General features: G+C 32.4%; 1 protein-coding gene across 1 annotated transcript; it reads right to left on the reverse strand.

Moving 5' to 3' along the window:
• Positions 1–2,366: 2,366 nt before the first annotated feature.
• Positions 2,367–4,501, reverse strand: LOC133856839 (receptor-like protein EIX1). The gene is made up of 2 exons (XM_062291878.1): positions 2,463–4,501; positions 2,367–2,379 (listed from the first exon to the last, which is right to left on the reverse strand). Exons 1-2 carry the CDS (start codon positions 4,499–4,501, stop codon positions 2,367–2,369), a joined length of 2,052 nt encoding a protein of 683 aa, XP_062147862.1.
• Between the last annotated feature and the right edge of the window lie 11,481 nt (positions 4,502–15,982).

Below are 15,982 nucleotides of genomic sequence, written 5' to 3' on the forward strand. Positions count from 1 at the left end.
GTTGGTATCCTCCCAACGAGTTTGTTTTCTCCAAAATCTAATACTATTAGTGAAGAGCAGTTCATCAATGACATAGGCATTTCTCCAATGAAACTGTTTTTCTTCAAATGCAACGACTTGACATATTTATTTTTTAAACAAATTCTTCTAAAAGATTCAGGAATTCACCTAGAGAAATTATTGTTTTCCAAATTAAGGAATTCCCGTACCGTCATATTTTCCCAACACTCGGGGAGCTCTCCAAATAACAAGTTATTAGAAAGATCAAAGTAGTCCAAGGATGATCTAGTTGGCTCACATATGAATGTAATAGTTCCTTGGAACAAATTATTGGAGAGATTCAACACAAATGCATCAGAATTAATTTGTGGCTATAGACCACTCAAGCGGTTATAACTCAAATCTATTATATAATTACAAATAAATTTTGCCGAAAACCATTAAAGAGGTATGGTACTAGTGGTCTGGTTGCGGGAGATATTTAATAACTGTATATTGGAAAAAAGGTCCCAAAACCAGTTGGTGATGGTGTCTGAAATTCTTGCATTAGATATATCAAGCCATGAAAAATTCTTTTGTGTATTATCGATCAATACCGTTATTTGATCTGATCTTTTCCTGTACATTAAATTACTCAATAAATCATGACCTCTGCTCTATGATGGGTATGTTGGAGGCATACTTGTTATTATTATTATTTTTTAATCCTAATATTTTGATATCATGATAAATAATATTAATCTTAAAAAGAGTAAACTGATAATAAAAATAATATCACGATATGGACACCAGAGAATGCTAAGTAGCATTTCTCTACAGTTTAAGGAGAATTTGGCTATCTTGTAATATTATTAAGAGTTTAATTACTTTCATTGATTTGTCCCGATTTGGTTATTTACTTGGTAAATGGGTTTTGAGATACGCATTAAATTAATTACTAGTTAATTGTCCTAATTGGTAGCCATGCAATGCATTGATAGACCACATTAATTGATGGAACTGATCACAACCAATAACAAAAATGTTATAGATAATGAACTTCATTAACGCTGAAGACAAGCTTAATCATTATATTTCTCACACATTTTCCAATTTTATTATTGCTAAAATCCACGACTAAGCAACTAATTATGAAATAAGCTAACATAATACAAGCTAGCGATCGACAACAGATAAAGATAGAAACATAACACATCCCCTGGATTCCTCTGCCTCTTGCTTAGTTGAATGTTGCTTATCCTCTCCTTCAATCACCAATTGACCATTCATCTTGGATTAGGCTGATGTGGCCTCTTCTTGGTCCTACGTGGCAATGACGAGTTGTTATCATATATATATATATATAGAGAGAGAGAGAGAGAGAGAGAGAGAGTTTCTAGACTAGGCGGCAATGTTTTTCTTGGACAGCTATAGGATTGATGAAGCTTAAAAAATATATTTAGATAGGTGTTTATATATATAAATTAAAGTAAAAGAACACAAAATGCAAAATATTTTGCCCACGCATTCAAAAATTAAGTATATGCTTTTCTTGCATTTGAAAAGGAAAAACTTCAAAAGAAAAAAAAAAAAAGTAATTAAATAGCTAGAACAAAGGCAAAAATTAATAGCTACAAAGACCCAAAAATGTGTAATATTTTCTTGAAAGACAATGAATGGTCAAACATAGTTAATTGAAGATAGGAGAACGTACAACTGAAAATAACATGCCTACCTCTACTTAGCAGTGAGTCTTGAAGTTCCTCAACACTTTGGCCATGTTGATAGCTATTGTAACGTAGAGCTTGTCTCCCATTCTGTCCAGAAACTGGAAATAGGCATGCCTCCAAGAACTCTTCAGCACTAACGTTCCACAAACTCCCCAAAATCCAACAATGAACCCCATTGCAATGCATGCATAAAACCATAGCTGTTCGTGGGAGTTTGTATGTTCTTGAATATTGGCTTCTCTATGCGTGTTACCAATTTGAGGACCTTGAGGTGTTTCATCTCCCAAACACCTTTTCATAAGAGGCAAGCCACAAAGATCTTTATTACCTGCATATGAAGAAGCATCGAAGCTTTGGAGCTTGGTACCTATTGGAATTTTACCTGACAAGTTGTTGTCTGACAAATTCAAATAACCTAAAAAGCCCAAAGTAGCAAGGCTTGGGGGAATTACGCTTGAAAGGTGATTGCTTGACAAGTCCAGAGAATCTAATTCCTTCAGGTCACCAATGCTCCAAGGAACGATGCCAGTCAGCAAGTTTCTAGATAGATTCAACCCAATCAATCTCACGAGACTCGTTATTTCTCTTGGAATTTCGCCTTTCAATTTATTACTTGAAAGATCAATGACTTTCACTAGTCCAAGAATTTTATCGTAATCAAGATGCAATCCTTTTATATTCACAAATGCATTCTCAAAGTAGGGATAATGAGAAGTTCTATATATGTATGGAGAAATATAGTCACTCAAGTACCGAGGATAAACTTGAAGATCATAATTTTTGAAATCTTTTTGAGCCATGGCAGTGAAGTTTTTAAGGCACCGAGGTACAGTCCCTGAAATATTGTTGTTAGAGAGGTCCAAGATTTGAAGAGATGTTAGTTGACATAACTCTAATGGTATGCTACCAACAAACATGTTTGATGGGACGCGAAGAACCACCAAATCTTCTAGGCTTTTGCCTATCCATGTTGGTATCCTCCCAAAGAGTTTGTTTTCTCCAAAATCTATTACTCTCAGTGAAGAGCAATTCATCAATGCCACAGGCAATTCTCCAATGAAACTGTTGTTCTGGAAATGCAAAAACTTGAATGAATTATATTTCGGACAAAATCTTCCAAAAGATTTAGGAATTCTTCCAGATAGATTATTGTTTGCTAAATTAAGAGATATCAGTGCCGTCATATTTTCCCAACACTCGGGGAGCTCTCCAAATAACAAGTTATTCGAAAGATTAAGGTAGTTCAAGAATGATCTATTTGTCTTACATATGAATGTAATAGTTCCTTGGAATAAATTATTGGAGAGATTCAAAAACGATGCATCGAAATTAAGATGTGGCAGTGGACCACTGAAGCGGTTATAACTCACATCTATTACGTAATAATCAATAAATCTTGTCAAAACCCATTGAAGAGGTATGGTACCGGTGATCTGGTTGTGGGAGATATTTAATAACTTCATATTGGAAGGAAGGTCCCAAAACCAGGTGGGAATGGTATCTGAGATTCTTGCATTAGATATATCAAGCCATGAAATGTTTTTTTGTGTTTGAAGCCACTGAGGAAAAGCTGGCCCCAATTTGCAAGAGCCCAATCGTATGACATCCAGATAAAATGGTAGAACCCAGTCTGGACTAAACTTCAAAGATAGATCAGAATTAAAAGACAAGTCCAATATTCGTAGGCTAGAAAAATTCGACAAATGTGTTTCAGTAATGACACCTTTGAAAGAATTCAAAGACACATCCAGCGTCTGAAGCTTGGAATGTTTTCCTAGAACATTGTCTAAACTCTCATTTAACTGATTGTTGGACAGAAACAACTCTCTCAACAAGGATAATTTTGAGAGATCCGGTATCGCCCCTTGAAGTTTGTTGGAAGAGAGGTCAAGTTGAACAAGACCTACCATATTCCCAAACGCTTCTAGAATAGAACCTTCTAACATGTTATAACTGAGGTCAAGATGAACAAGAGCTTCCATGTTCCCAAACATTTCTGGAATAGAATCTTCTAAAAGGTTAAAAGAGAGGTCAAGATAAATCAAGCTTGAGAGATTTCCAAGTTGCGGAGTTATGGTTCCAGAAAAAGAGTTATGGCTGAGATCAAGAGAAATCAAGCTTGAGAGATTTCCAAGCTGCGGTGGTATGGTTCCAGAAAAAAGGTTACAGCTGAGATCAAGAGAATTCAAGCTTGAGAGATTTCCAAGCTGCGGTGGTATGGTTCCAGAAAAAAGGTTCCAGCTGAGATCAAGAGAATTCAAGCTTGAGAGATTTCCAAACTGCGGTGGTATGGTTCCAGAAAAAAAGTTCCAGCTGAGATCAAGAGAAATCAAGCTTGAGAGATTTCCAAGCTGCGGTGGTATGGTTCCAGAAATACGACTGAAGGAAAGATTGAGATATTGCAATTTAGTGAGAGAACCAATGAACTTTGGGAGGATGGAGAAATCATTGTGACTTAAGTCGAGGTAAGTCAAATGTTGCAATCCAAGTAATGAAGAGCTTATCTCACCTGATAAAAGTTTATTCCTCAGAACAAGCTTGACGACATGATCACCTGTTCGGTTGCTGCATTCAATTCCTTCCCATTTGCAACAATCTTCTTCATGATTGACCCAAGAAAAGAGCATGCCGTAATCATCTTGAAGGCCTTGTTTGAATTGGAGGAGTGCTTGTCTTTCTTCCTCTATGCATCTGACCTCAGAATTATGCAAATTCAATGAGAAGCAAATTGTTGTTGCGATTGATAGGAGGAGCCCAAATAGAAGCAGGAATACAGCATAAGGGCCTCTCATTATTTGACCTTGTCGATGGATCTTTGTGAGGGTGGTGGCCGGGTACGAGAGATCAACAAGTTTTAGTAGTACTGGTGGTTTTGATTTGTCAAAGGGAACCACAAGGATTCTATTTATATTGGCTTTTGGCTACTTTACCTCGTCTACTTTGATATTGTAAAACTAGTTTGAAGACTCTGAAACAAACTCAGGCCACCATTAATAATTGACATTGACGGGGAAAAGAAAAATGTGCCAATAACGTACAGTTAGCAGCTTTAATTTCCAGTGATTTCTGAGAAGCTCCAATGTCATGTTCGTCAATCACGTAATCTTTTTTCAAACAATACTGCGCTCGAGAGTAAACGCCATCTTTTGTAAAACAAACTTTAATAATTGCAAGTGTCGGAGTGAAAAAACTGGAGAGAATTAACTTGACAATCGATGAGTCTGTGGAAAAATTGAATGAAATGGAACAGCATGATGTTCGGAACATGTGCAAAGTATGTAAATTATTTTTGTGAATCTGTGGGGCATGTGATCTTTATGTAAAGTTTGTGATGTAGAGGACATTGTGCATAATAGAGTTCACTTCATTAAGTATAAGTTTTTCGGTTTTGTTACAGTTCAAGGACAGACTCATCACTACAAGCTTATGCAAAGATTTTAAAAATTGTATACGAGAAATATATTCTTTGTTAATTAAAATATAAACTAGACTCCAAATAACATCTAAAAATGAGTTGAATAGGTGTATAACAATTTAATGCAGAATTAAAATTTTAATCAATCACAAATAAAAAATTACTGAAATATGAAAAGCAATAAAGCAATTGACAAATATATATGATGATGAAGTGAAAATTATTTAAATTCAAAGAGAAAAACCACTTTGGAGTAGTCAACCTAAGAAATTAATCCAATAACAAAGAATTCATGAATTATAAAATGTTAATACTCACAAAACCTTTATAGCCGTCATACTATTGAATTATAACAACTGATCCAATACTTATCTGCTTCTCTCTTAGAACCTATAAAGAGTTATTTTTCTTGATCTTCTTAATCGAAACTTTTGTTGACTTCAATTGTTCAAATTTAATGTTTAAACAATAACCACAAATTCATAGTCAAGATCACGATCTTCTAAAATTTTATTTTTAATGACGTCTTGAAAACAAATTTATCCTTTCAGTGATTTTTGGGAAACTCCCATGTCAAGTTCTTTTCCTGTTACAATGGGACATGGCCAGCACACGTACGGTATTATTTAGTAAAAGGCGAAAGAACACTTATTATTAGATTTAAAATCCTTTTTTAAAAAACTATATTTTATTCGTTTTCTTAAGTTTTTAGGACTCAAAAAAATCCTACTTTATTCCTACATACTCAATAATCATGATCATTAGACTCAAATCTCAACTGACCTACTAACGGGAAAAAAGAGGATGAAATAGGAATATTTCTCTTTTCCCAATTCTCAAAACGAGATTGTTTTATTTATTTAACATTATTAATATAGCTAAGGATTTGTTGAGTTACAACTTAGTACCGTAGCTCAACAATCCCTTGGTTATTTTGGCTAGCCAAATATGGAGTTTTCTCGATAATTTTTTGCTATGAGACTAGCAAAAAAATAGTTATTTTGGTTAGGCATACGTGAATGCTCAATTCAATTGGCCCTGCGATTTCGCATGTTAAAAGTATGTTTTTTAAGTTTAAAAAATAAATAAATGCCTACCCGGCCAGTACATAATCTTAATACATTAGAGTATTTGTAGTAGCCTTAGCAAATTTTACAAGTTAAAATTACAAAAAATTACTTTTATCTATTTTAGCCATTCCCTTTTTTAAAGCACGCCGCGTAGCCTTACCATTTTAGCTTTCAACTATCACTATTACATTTAAATAATCTTTTTCCAAATGGAGGTTGTGTGATGCATGGGAGAAAAATAAAAATAAAATGAAAAAAGAAGAAGAAAAAAATAATTATATATTGTTTTGATGAGTAAGCAATGCTCACTATTGTTGGTTAGTACAGTTCATTCATCAAAAAAAAAAATTTCCCATCAAATTGGTGAGGCTATTGATGACTTATTTTGGACAATTTTCAACAAATTGGCTCATCAAAATAACCAAAAAACTATTTTTGTGAGTCTAGTAAGAATGCTCTAGAGCTCTAGTAGCATCTTTCCTAAACCTCATTCTCTTCCCTAGATGTAGGAAAAACTTCTAAAAAAAACCCTTGAATCATATTCCCATGTTGTTTCCTAAATGAAGAAAACACTAGAGAATTAAAAGCTGTATCATTGATCTAAAGAAGCAAAAATGATTTCTTTAACATTATTTTAATATAAACAACTTTCTATTTCCTCTCTCATTCCTCTAGCATTTATATAAAATAATATTTTAATAATCTCTCTTCATTATCTCTTTCTCTTAACATTTAATTTAAAGAATATTTAAATGATATAGAGAAAAGAAAAAGGGAATGTAGTATATAGTGCATTTAAATAGAGAATGAAAAAGTGGATTAATTTTCTAAATTGAAAAAAAGTTTAGGAGAAGCTGTTGATGATCTTTACGTGTTTCTATAGTGTCACTTTGGCTGAAAACATTCATCAACGGGAGCTCTCTGTAATGAAAACATTCGGACAAGTAGCGAACAAGTTCTCTTTGTGATTTGCGTCTGATAGGCCGTTCAGACAAGGATTGATCATTGACTTTCTGTGACTTACGTTCGAGTGCTGCTTCTGGCTGTCCAGACGGTCCGTAGAAAAAACCGACTTTGCTAAGCTGTAAAGTCTCTAGAATCTTTCCTTCACCATGACCTTTCCTTCTTAATGATATTCTGTGTAGATTTTGTCTTGTTCAACCATTTTCATTATGGAATAAATATTCTGTAATAATTTTGTTGAAATTATGGTGTCCCTAAATGGCAGTGTTTTTGCCGATAAAATGCAGTCAATAAAATAAACCAACATAGTACATGCCACTGCTGGTTTTGATGACGTCCCAAAGTGAACTACATGGATTGTATTTATATTTGTATTGTATTTATATTTATATACACACATTATTAGCAATTAACGTTGTATTTATATTGGTTTAGATAATGTATACAATGTTTTGAAAAGTCTAGAATAAAATGACGTCAGTAAGAGCAAGAGATTTCTAACACAATCAATTCTTATTACCATAAGCAAAACAAAAATGGAAAAAAGCATTTTCAAGCAATAATGCATGAGAGTGAACAAAGGGTTGGAAGAAGACTTGACAAACTTTTGTAGAACAGACTTTAATAATCGAGAGGGAAAAGACTGGAGAGAAACTTCAGAGAAGACTAGACAATCAACTTGGCTCTGTCCAAGAATGGTCATTCTTTTCATTAATTGCTGGGACATGCTTTTCAACATTGCCTTTGCGTTGCCATTGCGTCTATTCTCTCGGCCAAGTTTATTGTTCTTTTAAGCATTATAGCTTTTATTTTTTAATTAGAAAACACAGACGTTTTTAATTGTTGTTGCTAAATTTTCTGCTAAGTCTTTCTCTGGTACTTATTGACATTGCGAAAGACTTAGTAACAATAACTAAAAGCGTTTACATTATCTAATCAAACTTAATTGTAATAATATAAATGATTGAACTTAGAGGTAGTATTTTGATCAAACCTTGATTGTAATATTTGTGGTTAAACTTAAATCCTAATATTTATAATTGAACTTTTATCAAAAACTGATAAGAATACATAGCGCTCACAAACTCTTAAAAACTATTTTTATATTTATGTTGCGTCAAAACATTTTCAAACGAAAAACAAAAAACATTTCATGAAAAGCATTAACAAATGGATCCGCCATATATTTTTCTTAGAATAGAATATCTATATAAGGTAATCTATCCGATCTTATATTGCCTAGATTTGAAGACGGCTGCATTATCCATTCCAATGACAGCATGCGTGCCAGCGCGATTGAAGGGCCAAAATAAATTTCTTGACATCCGCAAGTGGAGATTTAAAGGTTGAGATGTGTGGCATCTGGAAAAAATGATTGAGAATATTTATTGCGATTGACTGGAGATTTAACCGTTGGGATTAAGTCGAAGGGATCGGATGGCTATTAAGCGTGCAGAAGAAAAGACGCGGTTTGAGAGAATGTGATGGTCTTCCAATGGCTGACAGGGTCTTGAGGGTTGATTTAAATGCATGGATTTCTCTAAAAATAATGACAGATGTCATTTTTAATAAAGTAGTTGAGAATATTTATTGCGATTGATCGGAGAAAATCGCAATAAATATAGCTGGGACAGGCTATTCAACATTGTCATTGGGTCTATCCTTTTAATAAAATTGAATTGATTTATTTAATATGTCTTTCTCTTTATTAATGATATAAAATTTTTTTCTCAATTAATAATTTATATTTTTTGTTAAAATTTAAATATGTTTTCATTTCGTTTGTAAAATTTTTGATTGAACAATTCTTCATTTAAATATTATGAGATTTTATTTTTATTTTATTTTTTGTTCATTTGTTTTTTCGAATGTTCAAAATTATATAAGATATTGAACAATAAAAAAAATTCATGCTAATTTTCTATTTTACATCTTGATAATCAAAATCATGATTTTCTTCTTGATATTTTTCTTTTTCATACTTATTTTCATTCTAAACTACACGTCTACACCTACATGAGATTTCATCAAGTTCAAAATTTTAATGTATAATATTATGGTTTCAGAATTTACCATTCTTCAAAATTATAAAGAGACAAAATTTAAAACTGAGAATGTACTATATTAACTACCCATAATAGACCATGTAGGTATTGCATTCATTAATTCTAAAGAAACTGTACAAGTAAGTTGAAAAGTCATATTACTCTTTTAGATTAATTATTTATATATCTCTCTTTTGTGTTTGAAACATCTTGAATCGTGAAACAAAGACCATCCAACAACGATATTCAAAAGAAGAACAGAGTGTTGAAGTATATAATTTATTTTGTTTTGTTTTTTTGAAGGACTTTGCTTTTTTTTTTTTTTTTTTTTTTTTGGTTTTGTTAGGTTAAAGGACTTTGTATTTTATGCACTTTTATAATTAGAATCTAGATATTCTTTTGCTATTTTCTTTTTATACTTTTTATTTTCAACCATGTTTATCTGTGGGAATAAATTTTCATAAAAAATGTTTATTTTTCTCTATATTTTTTTTTTTCTTAATGTTTAAAATTATTGAAATATAATAGATATCACACAAAGATTCCTACTAATTTTGTATTAATGATTTGATATTTAGATTAAACTATGTATTTTTCTTGATTTTTTTTTCTTGATACTTTTTATTTTAAACTATGTATACTCATGAGAATAAAGATTTAAACATGTTTTAATGTATATGGATTAAACTAAGATAAATACTCTTATGTTTTCCTCCTCATTTTTTTTTTTCGTTTATGTGATTTACTCCATTTTTAGCCATTTTTTTGAAAGTGTTTTTATACTTGTGAAAGGAAAACAAAACAAAAATTTATTTGATTGTTGTGCATAAAAGGAATTTAAATACTTTTGAAACATGACTAAAGAGATATTAAGCATTGAACATGATGTGAGGATTTATTTAATTGCGTTAAATGTTTAATGAAATATTTTGTTTTATTTTGTATTCGTACAAAAATATTTTGTTTAGTTTATTCAATATTTTTTTTAAATGTTTATAATTACTTGAGTTTTATTTGTATTTAAATATAATAGATATCACACTAACAATATCATAGATTCCTGCTAAATTTTTATTAATGCTTTGATAATTAGATTAAACTATGTTTTCTTCTTGCTATTTTTTTTCTTTTTGTTTATACTTCTTTTTCATTATAAACTATTCATATGAGCACAAAGATTTTTACATGTTTTAACTTATATGGATTAAACTAAAATTAAGTGTCTTATTTTTTTAGTTCATTTGAATGTTTTATGATATATTTTTGTTTTCGTTTGTGTATGATTTACTCGATTTTCAGCCATTTTATTTAGGTTGCTATGTATTTTTTTTTTAGAATGTTCAGAATTATAAAGGTTTTATTTGTATCGAAATGTAATATGTATCACACCAATAATATTAGAAACTCCTGCTATTTTTTTTTTTTTTTTTCCTTTATACTTCCTTTCATTTTAAACTACTCATATGTGAACAAATATTTTAAAATATTTTATATTATATGGATTGAAAACAAAATTAAGGGTCTTATTTTTTAATATATTTGAATGTTTAATTTTTTATTTTTTTAAAAAAATTTTTTTATGATTCATTCTATTTTTTTTTTAAAGTATTTTTTTTTTTTTGCTTTCAAAAGAAAAATAAGGCAAAAAATTATTTGATTAAGCATTGAACGTAACGTGAGAGGATTTATTTGATTGCATTAAATGTTGAGTGAAAATTTTGTTTTATTTTGTTGGATTTGACTTAGGTGCTGTAAAAAAAAATTACAGTACCATCTTGACCATTGAAAAAACTACAGTACATATGCTGTAATATTTGGAATTTATATTTTCTTTTTGCTATTATTATTATTATTTTTTATATTTCTTTTCGTTATAAACTACACCTATGTGAACAAATATTTTAAAAATGTTTTACTTTTTTTTTGGGGGGTTAAAATAAAATTAAGGGTCTTAACCTTTATTGTCTTTTTATTGAAATATATGTGATAATTTTTTTTTTTACAAGCATTTTTTAACCTATAATAAAAAGTATGATGAATATGTGTTTAAATTTTGAAATTAAATTATAATGAAGAATTTCGTGCATAGCGTGGATTCTGAACTAGTTTTAATAATGCATGTGATTTGTAAATCCTTTTAAGCATACGTGTGAGATTTACGTGCTTTAAAGACATATATCAATTTAATAGATTGAATTGAAAGAATTTTTCAAACTAGTTTGAAAGAAAACTTAAAGCCAGCGGAAATGAAATTATGCTTTCAAATTGTGTGCTTGATTGTATAGCACATTGGGTAGATTGAGTGTTCTTTTCGGACCTGGGAAGTCTCCTAAAACTGCTCCACTTCTCAAATGTTGCCTTCTATGTGATGTCTTTGGTCAACTAAATTACTTTCCTATCTTCCAAACTTAATATAATCTGTGTTCTTTCTCTTCTCTTTGGTTGTTGTTATATATCATTGAAATTCAGATTGTTTTATTAATCAAATTGCTCGGTGCAGTAAATCAATTGTTGATTACATTAGAATAACTGAAAAAAGTAGTTAGAAATTTTTTTCATAATTATATTGACAAAGAGGAAACAAGAAAAATCAACCTTGAACTTAAGTAAGAGCAAGGCTTGTATCTAGTCTTTTGTGTGCACAAGACGCAAAATAGGGCTGTTATATCAGTAATTGAGGACGCGTGACACCCATCTTATGTTTTGTGCACACTGGCACAGAACACGGACCAAAGTCGTTGAGTAACTTGAAAGAGTTATCTTAAGATCTCATATTCTTTTCTTAGAATCTCAACTGACTTTTTGAACTACATAGAGATTTGAAATATTTGCTTAAAGTAGAGAGAATCGGAATATTCTTCTTAGAGGTTATAGAGATCATGGATTTAGAATCATGTGGGAGGCCATTTATATATACCCACAGTACAGGAATAGATGCATATGTTGGAGACATAGACAAGAACAACTTCTGATATCTGAACTGTACAAACAGACTTTCTATATCATAAAACCAGACATCTTCACCTAGATAAACAATTAGTTAGAATAAATGTCTTTCCAAATTCTTTGGATGGTATCTCCAACTTTCAATTTGATAAGATTAGACAACTCCCATTGCCACTGGAGTGGACAAACTGTTAGGTCTAATCCAAAAAGAACTTTTTTTTCTTTCCATTTTTTTAAGATGAAAATATATTGCATAGTAAAGTCTCTAAAAGACCATCTTCGTGACATGCATAAATGACAAAGTTTTTCTCCAATCCTTCAACCCAATTTATTAAATAAATATTTGTTCTCAGAGCTCACATATTAAAATCACATACTCTAAGGAAAGATACCAATTTACTAGAATGAATTGGAGAAGTTTTCTCTAATGCAACTTGGAACTTGGAAGGAAATTTTTTGTCAAAGAATAGTCCATTGATCTCCTAACTTGAACTAATCTGGAGATAATTGGTAGCTGATTGCAATGAATAATATACCTTTCAATGACCTCTGAGCTCCTCATTCACAACCCTCACACTTTCTCTCTCTCTACACTCAAAAGTACAAGAACTTTCTCACAAAGCCTCTCAATGGTGTTTAAATGAAAGAGAGAAACCAAATGAGATTTCTCTCAACATTCGCATCCTTAAATAGGCAAATTTTCCATTACCGTACACGGTTGGTCGAACGGAATATAGTGTTGTTCGGACGACATTGAGTTAGTCTAAAAATATCTTCATCACGTCAGCGCTACATTTCACTGCACACTAATTAACACTTGGATATTCTCTCTAGTCGAACAACAAGTTACACCATTCGAATGCCATCTAACGTTTAACATTAAAAGCGTGTAAGATCATTATTTTTGCATGTGATAAAATATGAGCCGTTGATCTTTTGTCATCACACGATCTCGTGCTGTCACATGAGATGCCATCAGTTGGAACAACACATACGCCGGTCGAATGAGGTTGTTTGGTTTTGTTTGATTTGATATGAACCGTTGATTTTTCCAGTGCTTTTGCCTCTTGCTGCTACATGTTACTAGTTGACGGTCAAACAAGAGACACGACGGTGCAACATAGTGGTCTGTTTCCTAAAATTTTTCAAGTCTTTTAAGCCTAATTTCTAATCTTAGGCATGAAACCTTAAACCTAACCCCGGTTAATCTTATTATGGTCGGGATTCGTGTTTATCAATATTTTATTATTTCTCAATTATTTTTTATTATTTGTACATTTTAAACATTCTCAAGTATTACAAGAGGAGCTACCCAACGTGTTGTGGACCTATCGAACAGTAGAATGAACACCAACGAGAGATACCCTCATACCCTGTTTTGCATTGAAGTAGTGAGAGCGGAAGGCGGCTCAGTAATTAAATAACAAAGTAAAACCTAGGAAATTATGTGTGGGGAACTTGGTTCTAAGAGAAGTGACCATTGCCACTCCAAATTCAGCTGAGGAAAAGCTCACACCTAACTGGAAAGGACCCTACCGAGTGACAGATTGCCGACGACTTGGGTCTTATCATCTGAAGACACTGGAAGGAACTCCTTTGGTAAGGCAATCTATGACGTTGTATAAACACACCTCTTTGTATAAACACACCTCGTCCCAACTAAAGAACTGTATCCAGCTTTTGGGATGTGAAAGGTGACAGATTTAGACCACATGGGCTTCTCTTAGAGCAGAGCAACGTTGCGCTAGCTCCCCTATCACTAACGGCCGTGAGTCTTATTGAAACACGGTCGGACGCACTTGATTTGCCGTGGTGCGTCCTTTGAGGCTCCGAGCTGCAGTTTCACGATGAGAACTGGCATGCACGAGCCGTGACTATGAGGAAAGATATTGCGGAACGACAGGCTTGATAAAGGGTAAAACAAAGGGAAGAAACGCTGATATAGAAGATTGGGCTCCCAGTTGCTGGTCCATATCTAGAAGACAATCGACAGCAGCACGAAATCGGCAGTTTCAGACGAAGTAGAACAAAAGAAAGCTTAACTAGGAAGAAAATCGACATAAATGAGCAAATGGTAACGGACCTTGATTCAACGCATCCGCACTTGAGGCTTTTTCCATATTGAGAATGTCCAACGGTCAAAAAGTCCAAAGGCCCATAACAAATAATTCCCATTGTCCAATTTCACCAGTTAAACAAGGGAATTATGGGGCAACTATTGGGCCTGTGTAGTGGATACCAGGTCCATTAATCAATCGACCCAAGAACAACATCATGGTACCCCATTGTGTCTTTTTCTTTGGCACATAAGTAATTGTCTATGTGATCCTAGCACGAGGCGGGCGATTACATATAGGAGTAGTAGGATCTAGGGAACATGGCAGTATGAGAGTCTCCAATGAGGGCGTGACACGTGGCTGACGGTTATAACAAATCTACAATAAAAGGCAGCAGACACTAAGTAAAATGGGACTTTCGTCTCATTCTCTCACGCTATCTTTACTTTTTTAAGATTATTCTATTTGCATCATACTGATTTAATATCATAACTATCCCCTGCCGTCCCACCTCGATACACGTTCAAGTGTTCTAACAAATGTTAACTGCTATTGAAAGAAAGAAACTACACTGCTAATAATCACAAATGAAATTACACTCAAATGTCAAATCCGATATTAATGGTACAAATATTGTTGAGGACAAGAACACTTGAGCGTTAACAAAAATTTAAATTGCAATTTGCACATGATCTCGATCTCTTCAAATTTCTTGTTATACAAAGCATTGCCAATAATGAGGATAGTAGACACTCGTCATATTTCCATGTACGTGCCAAGTGCTAATCCATATCAATCTGATCATGTATAGCAAATTAAATGACTAATTAAGTTGATCAGTTTGAGGAAAATTTGAAGTTTATTAAAAAATGTTTTGAGCCATGATGAACAACGTACTAACAGTTTATCATATATATGCTTTCAAATTTTTTGGTATATATCGTTTAGATATGAGGAGAACTATATATAACAGGCTGCAAGAGCACTTCTTGGAACAAAGTACTGAATTTGCCAATTGGTTTGTTCAATAAATATCTCCCACCGGCCAAACAATAAATTATTTCTACTCTTCTAGTGTGAAGGTTCCAGAAAGACTGCTAAATGAAAGCTTATTGAAACTGTGTGAACTCGATTTATTATTCACAATTTCTTGCATATCACATTCATTAATTTAAATGATATTATCATATTTCTATTGGTAGTTGTTAAAAGTTTGAATTGGTGAATCTACAGTCTCACAAAAGAGGGAGAGGGAGAGGGAGGGGAGGAAATTGATGGTAAGATATTATTTTGTAGATACTTAGTTGTTTATTACTTTGTTATTTAAGCTATGTTGGGAGATTAGCATTTTGCTCTCGATAATTTTGGTATTATGGTTTTATGAGAATTTGGCTATCTTGTAACACTATGAAGTGTTTACTTCGGCTGATTTCTATTTGGAGGATTAAGAGATCTTTTTGGACTTATCTGGTTGGTAAATAGGTACTGAGATGCGCACTGAATTAATTATTAATTAAATAATTTCAGGAGAGTTATACAATTTTTCGATATGATCCTCGTTAGTAGCCGGTAGCCATGCTTTGATACCACGTTAATTAATAGGAACCCACAACTAACAACTAATAACACAAATATTATATATAATGAACTGCAATTATGGACGGAGACAAAACCGCAAGACAAACTTAATCAATTCTCAATACCCCTTTCTCATACATTTTCCCCTCTAAATACTCTAACATCCATGACAAAGCAACTTAAGAAATAAGATAATAGA

Source organism: Alnus glutinosa, chromosome 14, assembly GCF_958979055.1.
Source record: "Alnus glutinosa chromosome 14, dhAlnGlut1.1, whole genome shotgun sequence".
In the NCBI taxonomy this organism is placed as follows: Eukaryota; Viridiplantae; Streptophyta; class Magnoliopsida; order Fagales; family Betulaceae; genus Alnus; species Alnus glutinosa.